Below are 14,171 nucleotides of genomic sequence, written 5' to 3' on the forward strand. Positions count from 1 at the left end.
ACAATTGACAGTGATAGCGGACATCATCATCACTATTCCGATCAATCCTCTCCACACAGACAAGCATAAACACACTCGACTATCACTAAATCAAAATTAATACACGTTTCTAATGATGCTAATTCAGTTTACATTAGGGTTCATTCGCTCGGTCAGCAGGTGGCAGAAAACATCTACACATGCGCGGTACAGATCGGGTAGACCCGATTTGTACGGTCCGACATTGCACATGCGCAGTAAGGATCGGGGAGTACTGATCCGTCACTATCTTTTTATTTTTTTGTTTTTGTCTACATTATATTAAATGTTTCATTATCGGAAATATTTTAAGAGATACTTATTATTCTTAACATCTTAACAGATACTCTGACCCGTAACTGTCGTAAAACGCTTCGACCGGAAGTAGACACCTTTTGCGCATGCGGGGTACCGATCGGGTTTCCGGTACGGATCGGGTAGTGACATGCTCTCTCACCCAGGAAACACACAGTCGCAGAGAGAGCGCGTCATCCTGTAACCATGGCAACCGTAACGCTGCCGTCTGGAACAACAGAACAAACAAAACCCAAACAGTCCTGACCAGCGACAATATGAAACAGGAAAATACCGCCATGTAATCCATTTGTTTCAACAAAGTAACTGTATTCTAAATACCACCTTTTTAAATGGTAACTGTAATGGAATACAGTTACTCATATTTTGTATTTTAAATACTTAACGGCGGTACATGTATACCGTTACTCCCCAACACTGATGTTAACTGAAAGAACACATCACTGTTGTTAACCGTGTTAGTGCATTACAAAGTAATGTGTTACTGTAATCATATAACATTTTCCAATCTGTGGAACCAGGAAGTTTCAATATAATGCCACGCTAAATTAAGGAAAAACAACAACAAAAGATGAAACTGATGACATGTCAGAGTGCCTGTAACAGATTTCAATGGGTTATTATTTTGAAATCCAAAATGTAACTGACTTTATATTGAGTGGCTTAAGTGAAATGAGTCCATGGAAACCAGAAGATTTTTTTTTAATAGCTTCAAGAGTTGAGACAAAGCCTGAGCTGGTCCAGAGGCTTTCCGCGCTGACGAAGAAGTCCAGTCAGCGGCCTGGAAGGTGAACACTGACGCCGAACCAGACATTGACAAGGAGGTGGCATGGCAGCTGCAGGACCAGATGAGGCGGGACCAGACAGTAGAGTGGCAGCCACAGATGATGGAGTAGGTGGGTGCACTGCAGGCTGGATGGATCCCACTGACCCTCCAGCGGGGACTGAAGACAGCTGAAGCGATCCCTGACACCTTCCAGCGGAGACTGAAGACAGGTGAATGGGCCCCTCGGACCCTCCAGCGGAGGCAGAAGACGGCTGGCACGGTTCTCCAGAACACTCAGTGGACACGAGGAACTGCTGGCCGGGCTCTCCAGAACCCCCAGCAGACACCAGGAAATGCTGGTCGGGCTCTCCAGAACCACCAGCTGATGAGGCAGACAGTGGCGTGGGAGCCGCGGAGTGCTGGGTTGGCTCACCTGAGCCTCCAGCAGGAGCAGATGCAGGGCCAGAAGGTGTGGGGACCCCTGGCTGTATAGGCAGTTGAATAATGGCAGTTCAGTATGAGTGGCAGACTGAACTGGAGACTGAGCTAAAGACTTCACTGAAGGCTGAACAGGAGACTGAGCTGAGCTAATAACCAAAGTGATGGTTGAGGTGAGAATGGAGCTGGTGGTGGAGCAGATGACTGAGCTTCAGGCTCAGTAGAGAGATAACATATTAACCAAAATTCTAGAAAAAGCACATTACATAAAAGGTATAAATTGACTTGCGTGTAATTGAATGAAATCAGTATTTGATCCCATACCACCCAGCCAAAATTCAGGGCATTATGCCACACAGATTGCAATCACTCAGTCAATTGTAGACAATCCTGATCTCAAATGAACACAGAATCAATTTCATTTTTCTCCATTCCAACCTCTCCAGCCTTTGGGCGAGATCAAAGAGCTGTCAAAGGGCATTGGGGACAAGATTGTTGACCTACACAGGGCTGAAATGGACTACAAGACCACCAGCAACTAGCTTGGTGAGAACTGTTGGCATTCAAATCAGAAATAGAACAAATGACCATCTATCACCCCTGGTCTGGAGCAAGATCTTCACCCCTGATGGGTGATGATCATCAGGAATTTGGTGGATAACCCCAAAATTTAAATTGTAATCATCTGAAGGCAGCTGGTACCACAGTCAGCAAGCACACCATTAGTAACACACTACACCAGGGGTGTGCAACTCCAGGCCTCGAGGGCCAGTGTCCTGCAGGTTTTAGATGTGTCCTTGATCCACCACAGCTGATTCAAATTGCTAAATTACCTCCTCAACATGTCTTGAAGTTCTCCAGAGGCCTGGTAAGGAACTAATCATTTGATTCAGGTGTGTTGACCCAGGATGATATCTAAAACCTGCAGGACACCGGCCCTCGAGGCCTGGAGTTCCCCTTCTCTGCACTACATAGTAATAGACTGACATCTTGCAGTGCCTGCTAGGTCACTCTCCATGTACAAGCCCATCTTAAATTTGCTGGTGAACATCTTAATGATTTATAGAGAAACTGGCAGAAAGTGCTTTGAAAACCAAAATCAAACACTCTGACAGACTGATATACATACAGAAAATAATTACTTCAAACCATTCCTTCTAAAGGTGGTTCAACAAGTTAATGAATTTTAGTGTCTTAATTTTTTTACAGGTCTTCATATCACCCCTGTGAATTTTTTTGTAACGACTGTATGTTGTAACTCAAGTAGTGCAGAGCTGTTGTTGCATAATGTGATTTTACTGTGTATTTTGTTTATACTGTGTGCATGCTTGTTATCAAAGTATGGTTGGCTATTGCCAGGAAACCATCTGCTATGTTGCTATCTGTTAAATATCGGTACATGTGATTATTATCATATCATGGTCAGGGTTTTATCAGCTTACTGTTTCCCTTAAGCCCGTGGTCATCCTCTGTACTTTGAATGCTGTCAGCAGTCAAAATAACAGAGCAGGACACCAGGGGCGATTCTAGTATTAGAGCTTTGGGGGTGCTGAGCACCCAGAGAGCTGCCCAGCCAGGCAAGATAAATCATAAGATTCTTAACTTCATCAAGTCTTTCTGTCCCTGGGTCCTCATCTCAAAACATGACATCATTGTTTTGTACATTTTAACACAATTTAATCCCCACATTTGTGAAAGAAAAGCAAAACACTTTTTTGAAAAGTCTGTAACAAAACCATCAAATCTGATCAAGGTTATTTAAATGCTGCTAAAGAAGAATGGATTGGAATTAAAAAAAAATACATATCCTAACCTTAATTACTGGGGAGAATAATGAATGATGCTCATAGTGAGTAAAAAGTAAACTGAGTGCATTTTTTGGACAGAGATTCACTTTTAATGTGTGTGTATAATATAATACAGATACATAAAAACCACTCCCAAAACAGAATAAATTATTACAAATAAAAATCTTTACTGCAGACACTAATTTTACTAATTTAATAATACTAATTTTGCGCTGTAAGATTTATGAGGGTCATTCTTTCATAGTGGTACTAGGGAGAGCTTGACATTTTTATCAGGTGGTACACACTGTAAAAAGTTTGAGAAACACTGATAAGTGTATGTGTGCTTTTGGACAAAAATTAAAGCTGCTGTAACGAATCTTTGAAACAAGTTAGCTTAAAACATTTTTAGAATATAAACAGAGCACTCTGCTTCTCTTTACAGCTCCTCACTCCACCAGGGCTGTTTGGCACTTTCTGATAGTGTGCAAATGTGGTGCACGTGCTGCGACAGTCATACAGACAACTGGACGGTCCAAAAGTTGGCCTACCTATTACTGGATGAGGTTTTAGTAGAGTTGTGGCTGAACCACATAAAAATATATTATTAATTATAATTAATCTCCCCGATCAATTATAATGTTATGTTGGAATGTTGTTAAAGAGGGTCAAAAATGTTCCAAACCAGTTTGTTTTGCAGATTCTGTATAGCAGCTTTAATATAGGGAGGACACAACTTCCAGATTGTGTGAGTAAAATAAGTTTTTTTCTCTTTGTCAGTTTAATAGTTTCTGTTTTGCCTGTCACTGTTCCCTGACTGTTTTCTTACTTTCAGTCAAAAGGAAAATAACCAAACCACATGAACATCTAATAAAAGATATAAATACACATCCAGTCATCCACCCATTCACACACACATTCACACACTGGTGATGGCAAGCTACATTGTAGCCACAGCCACCCTGGGGCGCACACATGTCAGTGTGCCCCAGGGTGGCCCCAAAACACACACACACACACACATACGGGTCTATGTGGTATGGAGGGACTATACTATGTCAATCCGCCCGGTGGTGGTTTAACCTTCCTGCCTTCTTGGGACCTTTTTGTGCCACTGCTATGTGTTAAATGGCTGCCATTTCCACTGTGTTCAGTGGAATATAACCAAACTTGCCACAGGATAGTTTTTACCTGTCAATGTTAATATTCCAGTGTGAATTCCTTAAATCAGCCTAAAATGGCTGAGCAGCAGAAATCCCCACACCCATCACCCTGGGGACCATTTTCTGCCCATTGACTTCCATTATAAACGCTATTTTTCAACCCCAAATGATCATCATATGATTTTATTTTTTCTTCTTTTCTTGGATGTCAATGAAGACTTAGGGCCTTGAAGTTTTAATTTTTAAATTGCAAAAAAAATGCAAAAAAAATAATGGCAGGTCAAAATGTATGTTGGTGCCAATCTTTGGTCCATCTAAAGGCCTACTTATAATGACAATCACATATTACTTCAACTGGTTTTTTGTGGAAATATTTAGTTTCGTTTTTTGGTTTTTGGGGCTTATAACACAGGGCGCTCATGTAATAACACTGGGATTTGAAGGGTTAAAACAACGAAAATATAATTAAAACTTTACATGAATATTTCAGGGAGAAGTAGTTTTACAAGGTTGGCTAATTTAAAGTGGAATAAAATATGGATATATGGTCTTTTTATGGCGTGGCTGAGAATGGTCCCTAGGGTGATGGGTGTGAGTTTTTTAAAGGATGGCAGGAGGGTTAAGTGGACTACCGTTTTCAAAGGACTTAGAGCCAAGGGAGTGAGGTTAAAGTGTTTGAAAAAATCTGAAAAAAATTTGGGTCACTTCAGACCTCATACACTCCCTATAGAAGTCTAGATACACTGATACACACCAACCAGACTCTATTGTGTTTTCTGGAGACATTGTCCACTTGACAACGATGTGTTTTATGAGGTCCAAAAAACCCCAATATTGGGTCTTTAAAGGGACAATGATGTAATTTTTAAATAGGTCATCATTACCATGAATACACATCTGACAGGACACAGGATTACTGGAACATCATTTTATTAGTGTTCTTGGATCTGAACATTAATTTTAACCATAAATAAAAAAGAAATCTATGGACAAAAATGCCCATGCTTCCCACAGAAATATAAAAATATAGAAGACAGAAAAATTAAAAACATTTAAAATGAATTTTTGGTGGCTAGTTTCCCTTCATTTATGTGGTCTTTAAAATGCCTCATCACTGCAGCAACCTCAGCCTTGGACCACATGTTTTTGGGAGCTCTTCGGGAATTGTGGGATTGAGCAGCATTTTTATCTGGAAGATATAAAGTAGTAGTAGTTAAAACAAACAAAAAACCAAACAAAAAACATGTGCTTGTTAAAAGAATGGATGCTACCCTGTACTAACTTCTGAAATGTGTTGCTACCATCAATATCAAAACGAGCTAAAATTCTCTTTGAAAATTTATTAAATTTCTAAAATGAGACAACATTTAGTGTTCCACTGTGAATAAAAGACTGAATAAAAAGTTGAATAAAAGTCTCTTGATGCATGCTCAATCATCCAGGTGAGTAAATCCCAAAACGTTGATTCTGTTAATCTGGACGTAGCGTTTTCAGTGGGAGAAACATTTTGTCACTCATCCAAGTGACTTTTTGCCACCACTCTGCAGTTTGCCATATGTTGCAAAGTGATGAAACAATAGACTTCAAGAACCTTAAAGCACAAACATCTAAGTGACGAAACATTTCTCCCACTGAAAAAACTACGTTCAGATGAACAGAATCCACCTTTTTACTTACTTACCTGGATAATGAGAATGCATCATGCAAGCACCATAGTATGTCACATGAAGTAGTCTGTAGACAGGCCTCACCCAGTCATTAAATTGTTTGTCAGCTATACAATTACCCTTGAGCTTCTTAGAATAATAGACTACGCATAATGGCTGTGATGTGATGATTCCGTCAAATCCCTAGAATTAAAGCAGGAAGTCTACTTTAACACATATGGATATTGTTTGATTTTAAAATCCATTGTGGTGGTGTACAGAGACAGAATTGCAACGAAATTACAAAGAACGTGTCCATAAGCTTAGAGAACCAACTGCACCCCTTACCTTCAGAGGTAACTTGCTAATAGTCTCACTTGCTGCAGGCATTGTGAGTGGTCCTTCATCTGCTGATTACACAATTTGATTAAGTTTTAATATTTGTAACAAACATTTTATCCACAGAAACCAAGCTAGTGGTAACTTACCACAATCTACAGTGTCTTGGAGCTGCGCTGTGTTTGTGGAATCAGCTACTGCATGTACAGGCTCACTGGTGCCACACGCCGACATTGTGAGTGCTATGTCATCATCTGATTCACTCTCACCGTCCTTTGTTTCAGCATCACTTAATGCAATTTCATCTGAGAAATTGTGGAAAAAAACCCCAAAAAAAACTAACACAAACCCCCCAAAAACCTCACATTAACAACGAGATATGATAAAATACAGAACAAATACTGGAAATTATAGTACATAGTTTTACTATTTAAGGCCACCACTCTGCAGTTTGCCAAATGTTGCAAAGTGATGAAACAATAGACTTCAAGAACCTTAAATCATGGACATTTAACAGAATGGTCTGTGCTTTTAGGTTTTAATTCTGTTGATAAAGCATAATATTCAACTACTGCCCTAATATTTGCTCCTTTCAATACAAACCTTCTATTTTGATCTCATCCAGTGATTTCCCCTGGATCTGGGAAAGATGTCCTTTTTCCAGTGTTAAAAGCAGTTTGGAAATCTTGGCCAGCTGTGTTGTGGGAACTGGTAATCTGTAGAATTCGCGGTGAACGCAGATATCATGACCCAGGAAATCTGCAACCTGATCAAGTTCGTTGTTTTTCAAATTAAGGACTTGTGAGAGTGTGGCAACATGTTTTCTGAGCTGTGTCGATCTTAGATACTCAGGCTGCTTTGCTCCACACTGGTGTGCATGAACACGCAAGGAGGCCATTCCTCTGTAATGACTCATTGATCGGGGTCTTGCAAAGAGGTAGATATTAGTGGCACAAATACCACAGTCAGGCCTCCTACTAACCAGTAGTGACAGAGCATCCAGCATGCTTGGTGTTAGCAGAACTGGAACATTTCTGTCCCTTTGTAACTATTTCTGTAGAATAGAAATAATGGGAAAGAGTCTCTGTTCCATTTCTGAGAGCCCCATGGCAACATCTGTGTGGAGTGCTGTTTTGTCTCTTTCAAGAAAACTTTTGAGGCGCATCTTTGAAACCTCTCCAGAACGTCTTCGGTTGAACACAATGATTTGTGAGAGTGTAACTTGTGCAAGTTGGGCATAATTCTGAGCTGTGGCTTCGTTCTCCAAGCTGCAAAAGGCACTTTCTGCAGATTTTTGAAGGTAGTGATGGAGAATCCGAACATCTTCTGTAAAGGGCAATGTTGATGTCTTGTTAAACTTTGCCTCACTCATTGTGTTCAAGGCACGGTGAGACACCATCTCGGACCATTTGGAGACATCCAACTTCTTGAACACATCAGTGGACTTGATTAGGGCTTCATCCTCTGTCATGAGGGCACGACAATGGATAATGTCAGACATTTTATGCAGTGTATGTCCCAGTTTCAGCGCAAGGCTTGGAGTTTTGTATGACGATGGACTGCTGGACTTCCAGACCAGCAGGTTTAGGGAAGTCGTTTATGGGGTCACATCTTCGTCCAGTCCTCTCCCTCATGCATGAGTAACACAAAGAACTTTGGTAACTTGTGTCTTGCTTTTGCTGTGTAGTAGAATTGTCTTGAATGTTCCAGCGAATAGGTTTATGCTACGAACCTATCAGAATACATTTTAAAAGTAACCTTCCCAACACTGGTTAACATACACAGTATTACTCCTATACAACTGGACTTAACTCTGCACTGAGATAAGTCATCCTCTCATGGTCATTAGAAATACATTAAAAACACTTTTTTAAACACTTTGCTTTTCAGCCCCAGTGATGTACATCATTTGTATGCTGTCTATATAATACCATACACAGAAATTGTATGAAATGCACATTGGGTGTGATGGTTGCTTACATTAAAGTGTCCTTAAATATGTTAAATGCTTTCATAAAATATTATGTTTCTCCATGAATTTAAGAAGATCAGAACAAAATAAACACTGCTCACAGATACGGAGGATGAACATGGACTTACAGGAAACAGCAAGATGTTAGTGATAAAAGATGGTTTCCTGGCAAAAGCCAGTCATAATTTGATAACAAGGACACCCACAGTACAGGCACATTATGCAACAGCAGCTCTGTACTGGATGAGTTACAACATATAGTCATGCGAAAAAAATAATCATCCATTATTGCTATGAAGTCTGGTAAAAAACTAAGTGGACAACATAACCCCGAACAAGTAGACACCATAATCCACAACATTCACAAACACTAATTATCATCCATCCATATTCTTCAACATATCCGGGACTGGGTCAAGAGGGCAGCAGCCTAAGCGGAGAAGCCCAGACCTCCCTCTCCCCAGCCACCTCCTCCAGCTTGTCCAGGGGGACACCAAGGTGTTCCCACCAATCTGTCTGTCGATCTCCGGCTCCCTTCTCCCATCACTCATGAACAAGACCCCGAGATACTTAAACTCTGCCACTTGGGGCAGGAACTCATCCCTGACCCAGAGTGGGCACTTCACCCTTTTCTGGCTGAGGACCATGGCCTCAGATTTGGGGGTGCTGATTCTTATTCCCACTGCTTCACTTACGACCTGCGGTCTAGAGCGTCCTAGTGCCACGTGCACTTACACTTACGCTGAATATCAGATGAATGAATATTTCATCATTGCCTTCACACTGTTGGCCTCAATAGGTTATACATGACTAACTTTAGTTCTTGCTATGTTCCCCCCTGTCCTTTTTGTTGCCTTTTTTCCTTGTTTTTTTTTTCTCTACCTATTTGTTATTTTTCCCTCTCCATGTTTATGTATTTGTGCTTATGGAGGGTGTTGTCATCTATTAGCATGGTAGTGGCACTCTTGGTAGTTAAAAATAGGATTCTCACAACCTGTTTATCAATAAAAGGCAAAATCAGATAAAGGTCTTCTAATTGCCACTCTCCACTTGTGCTAATCTAACATTTTTAGGAGCTGACCTGTTGTTTTTGTGCTGTTTCCAAGAAATTATAATGTTTATACAAGCTTCTGGATGTTTTAAAAAGCAAGAGCGAGAGGGAGAGAAATTCTCCCCTTTTAGCACTTTCATGTGTAACGTTATTATCTCATTCTTGTGTTGAGGTTATTTTTAATCACACAAATGTCTCTGCAGCAATGACAGTAAATAATCCATCTTTAAAAACTGATTAAAAATACTATCTAGCATGTTTCTATATAGTTTCTAAATAAGAACTTAAAGGTCTTAGGCAGGAGCCTAAAGTTTTAATTGCTAACTTTCTGATTATTTTCTTTATATGAATCTGAAATCTGAAACTTTAAAGTTCTTAAAAAAAACTGCGTAAAGAAATTTAACTTTTATTAGTTTTCATGTGACTATCATATAGAAAATTATCTTTAGAAAGGATCAGATCCACTTTTACTGGTAAATTAGTGCTGTGAAAATCATATCAACATCTGAAATGTGTGACATCCTCAGAAGTTCAAAAAAAGAAGAACTTGAAACTACTGATAATTTGAGGTTACAAGTGCTACAGATCTCACCATTTAGGAAATAGTTTGCCTGCTTGTGAGCAATGGAGGAAATTTCTGCCAGTGCTGAATCTGCTGAACAAGACAACCCAAAACTGTCAACACATCACACAGGTAGGAAGTGATAGATTTATTTTAACAGCTGTTGTTACTGTTGTATAATTCAGTCTTTTTTTCTTCTCTTTTCAGGTCCAAAGAGCCGTAAGGAGAATCGTTATTTAGGTGTTATTGTGTTGTGGAGTCTGCTGGGTGTTTTGCTTCTTATTGGATTTGTCACTTATGGTGTCCACTGTGAGTCTGATTCTTCATAAATAATTGTTCAAACTGCCACTGAGTGCTGAATTAATATTTGACAAGCTAAGCAATGTTCAAAGTTTTTATGGTTTAAAATAAATCAGAAGCAGTCTAAGTATGAATGCACAAGATGTTTTGTGTCTCAAAAGCCTGCCCTAATTTATTTATTTCAGACTTTATTATGATTGAGGAAAGAGACAGCCTGAATGCAAATCTCTCCACTGTGAGTAAAAAACTTGCCGTCATGACTGAGGAAAGAGACCTGCTGCGTGCCAACTTCTCTGAAAATCTCAAAAAGCTTGAAGTGCTTCTGAGTTCTCTGAGTGAGTCCTTTTATTTACCGTTGTCTTTACAGTGATTCAATTCTCTAGCAAATACTGTTCTCCTTTTCTCTCACTGAGAAGAAACTTAATTAACTTAAATTAATTAAACTTAAATGCTTAAGAGACCAAATATGCATTGTCATTTGGGATTGTGGCTCTTCAAGACTTTGCACTCACTGAAATTATTCGAAATTCATAAAGTCAACCCAAGAAAGTTGCTGAATGATATTTCATTTAATTTATTTCCATCCAGCCATTCTCTTGCGCTTATCCAATTCAGGGTCACTGGAGCCTTTCCCAGCTACCATAGTGCAAGAGGCAAGGTACAACCTGGACAGGTGGCCAGTCTATTGCTGGGCCAACACATAGAAACACACAACACACAACCATTCACACTCACATTCTCATCTATGAACAATTTAGATTCACCAATTAACCTAACCCCAGTAGTAGCAACATTGCCAACTGCATCACAAAATCTAACCAGTACAAAAATGCTGAAATTGATTCCTTTATAGAAATTGTAGTTACATCTATAAATTAATGAGTCTACAACAAATAGACCTTAATATAGGTAGTTACAGTCATTCCATCTAAAGTCAGACATTTTTTTTCTTTAGAACATTCTGCTTGACCATCACACATTTACATACAAATTTTATGGTTCAGAGTTTGAACACATCTAATGGGTTTTGTGATAATTTAGCTTCATATATTTCAAGATATATATCTATATATAGCACTTTTCTACTCTGCTTGAGCAGTCAAAGCACTTTTTTCAACATGCCTCATTCATCTAGTCCAGGGGTCGGCAACCTGCGGCTCTTTTGTCCTTGTACTGCGGCTCCAGGTGGTTTGGGAAAATAAATTCGAAGTATTTAGCTGAAGTGTATTTTATTTGTGTTTAGTTCTTTTTTTTAACTTGTAGTTCTAAATTGGAAGATTATTGTGATATTGAAATATAAAAATTAAATTATATTTTATTATTTTTCATTGCTCAAAATAAGCGTCACACTCGCAGAAGTCGGTATACCTGTAGAAACGGCGTGCATTTATCGAGACTTTCAACCCCAGATATGCCAATTATGGATCTTCGGATCCACATTATGTCGGCAGCTGTTCTCCACCGTGAACTATGTTAAAAACAAAAACCGCTCACGCCTCACAGATGACAACTTATAGTCCTGCGTAAAGATGAAAGTGACTTCGTACAGCCCCGATTTGCAGACGCTGTGCGCAGAGGTTCAGGAGCAGAAGTTCCATTGTAAACGTACCACGGCAGACCCGACGACGTTTCCATGAACATGCTTTTCAGCATCTCTTTATTGACCACTTTTCACACGGTTGCTGTACGCATACAGCTGGCTGTAGCTTTTCAGCTCACAGGCCGAAAACACAACAGCAGAGAAAGCACAGACTTTAAGGCAGCGAGGCGTGATTGCTGGTGCCGCTCAGGAGCGTCCGCCTCCCCTGCAGCGGCGCTGCAGACCACGCCCCGCCACACACATTAACCAGGTAAAATACACATTTAGGCAGAATTTTGCAAATGTCTATTTTTTTTAGCAGCATAGTGCTTTTTTTCCAATTACTTTTTAAAAGTCAGTTCAAGGCTCCAAAGGCGATATGAGGGTGGCGGCTCACAACAGTTTTTGTTTGCTACATGGATAATTTTAGTTCAGCTGGGTGTCTTTCCTTTTGTTATATTTCTTTAAGAGTTCAAAATGTGATTTTCTCTGTAAAACTTAATGGATTTCACACACCTTAGTTGCTCTGTGGATTCTTTTAAAAAGCAGTTAAAAACTTTTCTGTTCAAACAAGCCTTTTGTTGATCTACGTATTTTATATTCTTTACATTTGATCTTTTACATTGTGTATAATGTCCATTGATTGTATTGTTTATTTTAACCCTTGTATGGTGTTCGGGTCTGTGAGACCCGTTTTCAGTTTTTCTCAAAAGAAAAATTAAACAATTAATTATTTTTTCAACCTGAAATTCATTGGCTTTGGCTTATTTTCTGTGAAGAACATAAATCCGAACTAATTTTCAATGACCTCATACTGTACCTCCCCCCACGCATTTACATTACATACAAGGTGTTCGGGTCCACTGGACCCAGGCCTAATAAAAGTGTTGAAAGTGTAGGTCCTGTGTTCCCACACTCTGTCTTCCTCCTTTCTGGTGCTGCTGATAGTGTTTTCTTCGCCCCCCTGCTCCTGCACAAAGTTGCAACATTGTTGAAAATTCAACTATCAACACGTCTGCTCTGACATTCCCACACATTTTACCCTCTTTCTTGAGGGATCCAAATTTTATTTTCTCATACCCTGTCCCACCTGCAAATTAGGGGCATAATACTATAAAAAAGACTTTGCCAGTGTGGTTCTTTATCACAACTGATCAAGATGGCAAAAGATTATCTGCTGCGAGGGCCATCCAATTGATTTTGGAAGAGAGGAGCTTCGGATGATGATGTTGACAAAGAGGTTTCAGAATATTTCACATTTCTGAAAATTCAGAGTCTGACAGTGACTTTGAAGAAGAGGATGAGGTTGAGCACCATTTAGTAACAAAACGAAGACGAGTACCCCATCTGTAGCCAGCTCCAGGACCAGAACAAGCCCACCAGACAGCAAGTGAAGAAATATGGATGTCAATAACTGGTGAAATTGAATGGTCTTCTTGCCCAAGAAATGAGCCACCCTGCAGAGCTGTTACTGTGATAAGCCAGGGCCAACACGGCTGACAGTTACTCATGTGCAGGACATCAAGTCTTCATTTGAGCTTTTCATCCCAGATTCCATCCAGAAAATTATTCTGGATTGCAGTAATCTAGAAGGAAGGTGTGTTTTTGGAGAGAGGTGTAAGCAGATGGACCAAATTCATCTAAGAACCCCAAAGGCCTACTTTGGGGTTCTTATCCTTGCAGGAGTTTTCAGGTCCAAAGGGGAATCCACAGAATCCCTGTGGGATGCAGAAACCGGCAAGAACCTTTCCATGCATCAATGTCTCTGGAAAACTTCCACAAAATTTCCAGGATTATCCGTTTTGATAACCGAGACGACAGACCAGCTCGACGGCAGGGAGACAAGCTAGCTGCCATCAGGACAGTGTGGGATAAGTGTGTGCACCACCTCCACCTGTTTTACAAATCTGGGCCTAATGTCACCATTGATGAGCAGCTGATCCCATTTAGTTGTGAAACATGTTGCTTCACGTGTAAATGTGTTGTCTTTCCACTCACTCCACTTGATTATAACTGATTTTTTTTTTATAACATTTTATAAAAACAAAAAAACAAAAAACGAGAAGCACATTAATTCATAAATGTGATCTAACAAAGGTAAAGGGAAAAAATTAACCATGTTTGCTGTTCATATGGCTTGTAATTGGGATGAAGTAAATATCTGTTGAGTAATTTAACATAAAATTGTTTGATAGTGTTAATTTGGAAAGCCAAAACTCTAGCGGGTCCACCAGA

At 39.8% G+C, this 14,171-nt stretch overlaps 1 protein-coding gene across 2 annotated transcripts in view; it reads left to right on the forward strand.

Annotated features, from left to right (window-relative positions):
* Positions 1-14,171, forward strand: part of LOC146650807 (CD209 antigen-like protein C) — a 60,292-nt gene that overhangs the window by 38,811 nt on the left and 7,310 nt on the right. The window contains exons 1-3 of one of the 2 annotated variants that reach the window (XM_085384711.1): positions 10,120-10,189; positions 10,265-10,366; positions 10,543-10,692. The exons of the other annotated variant lie outside the window; for it this stretch is intronic. Coding sequence (XP_085240837.1) covers positions 10,120-10,189; positions 10,265-10,366; positions 10,543-10,692 — 322 coding nt within the window. Of the gene's footprint in view, positions 1-10,119; positions 10,190-10,264; positions 10,367-10,542; positions 10,693-14,171 lie in introns of those variants that run through there. 2 annotated transcript variants of the gene reach the window in all.

Source organism: Rhamphochromis longiceps, linkage group LG16 (genome assembly GCF_057381845.1).
Source record: "Rhamphochromis longiceps isolate RC_006_pf linkage group LG16, R_longiceps_female_GT1.1, whole genome shotgun sequence".
NCBI classification, from domain to species: Eukaryota; Metazoa; Chordata; class Actinopteri; order Cichliformes; family Cichlidae; genus Rhamphochromis; species Rhamphochromis longiceps.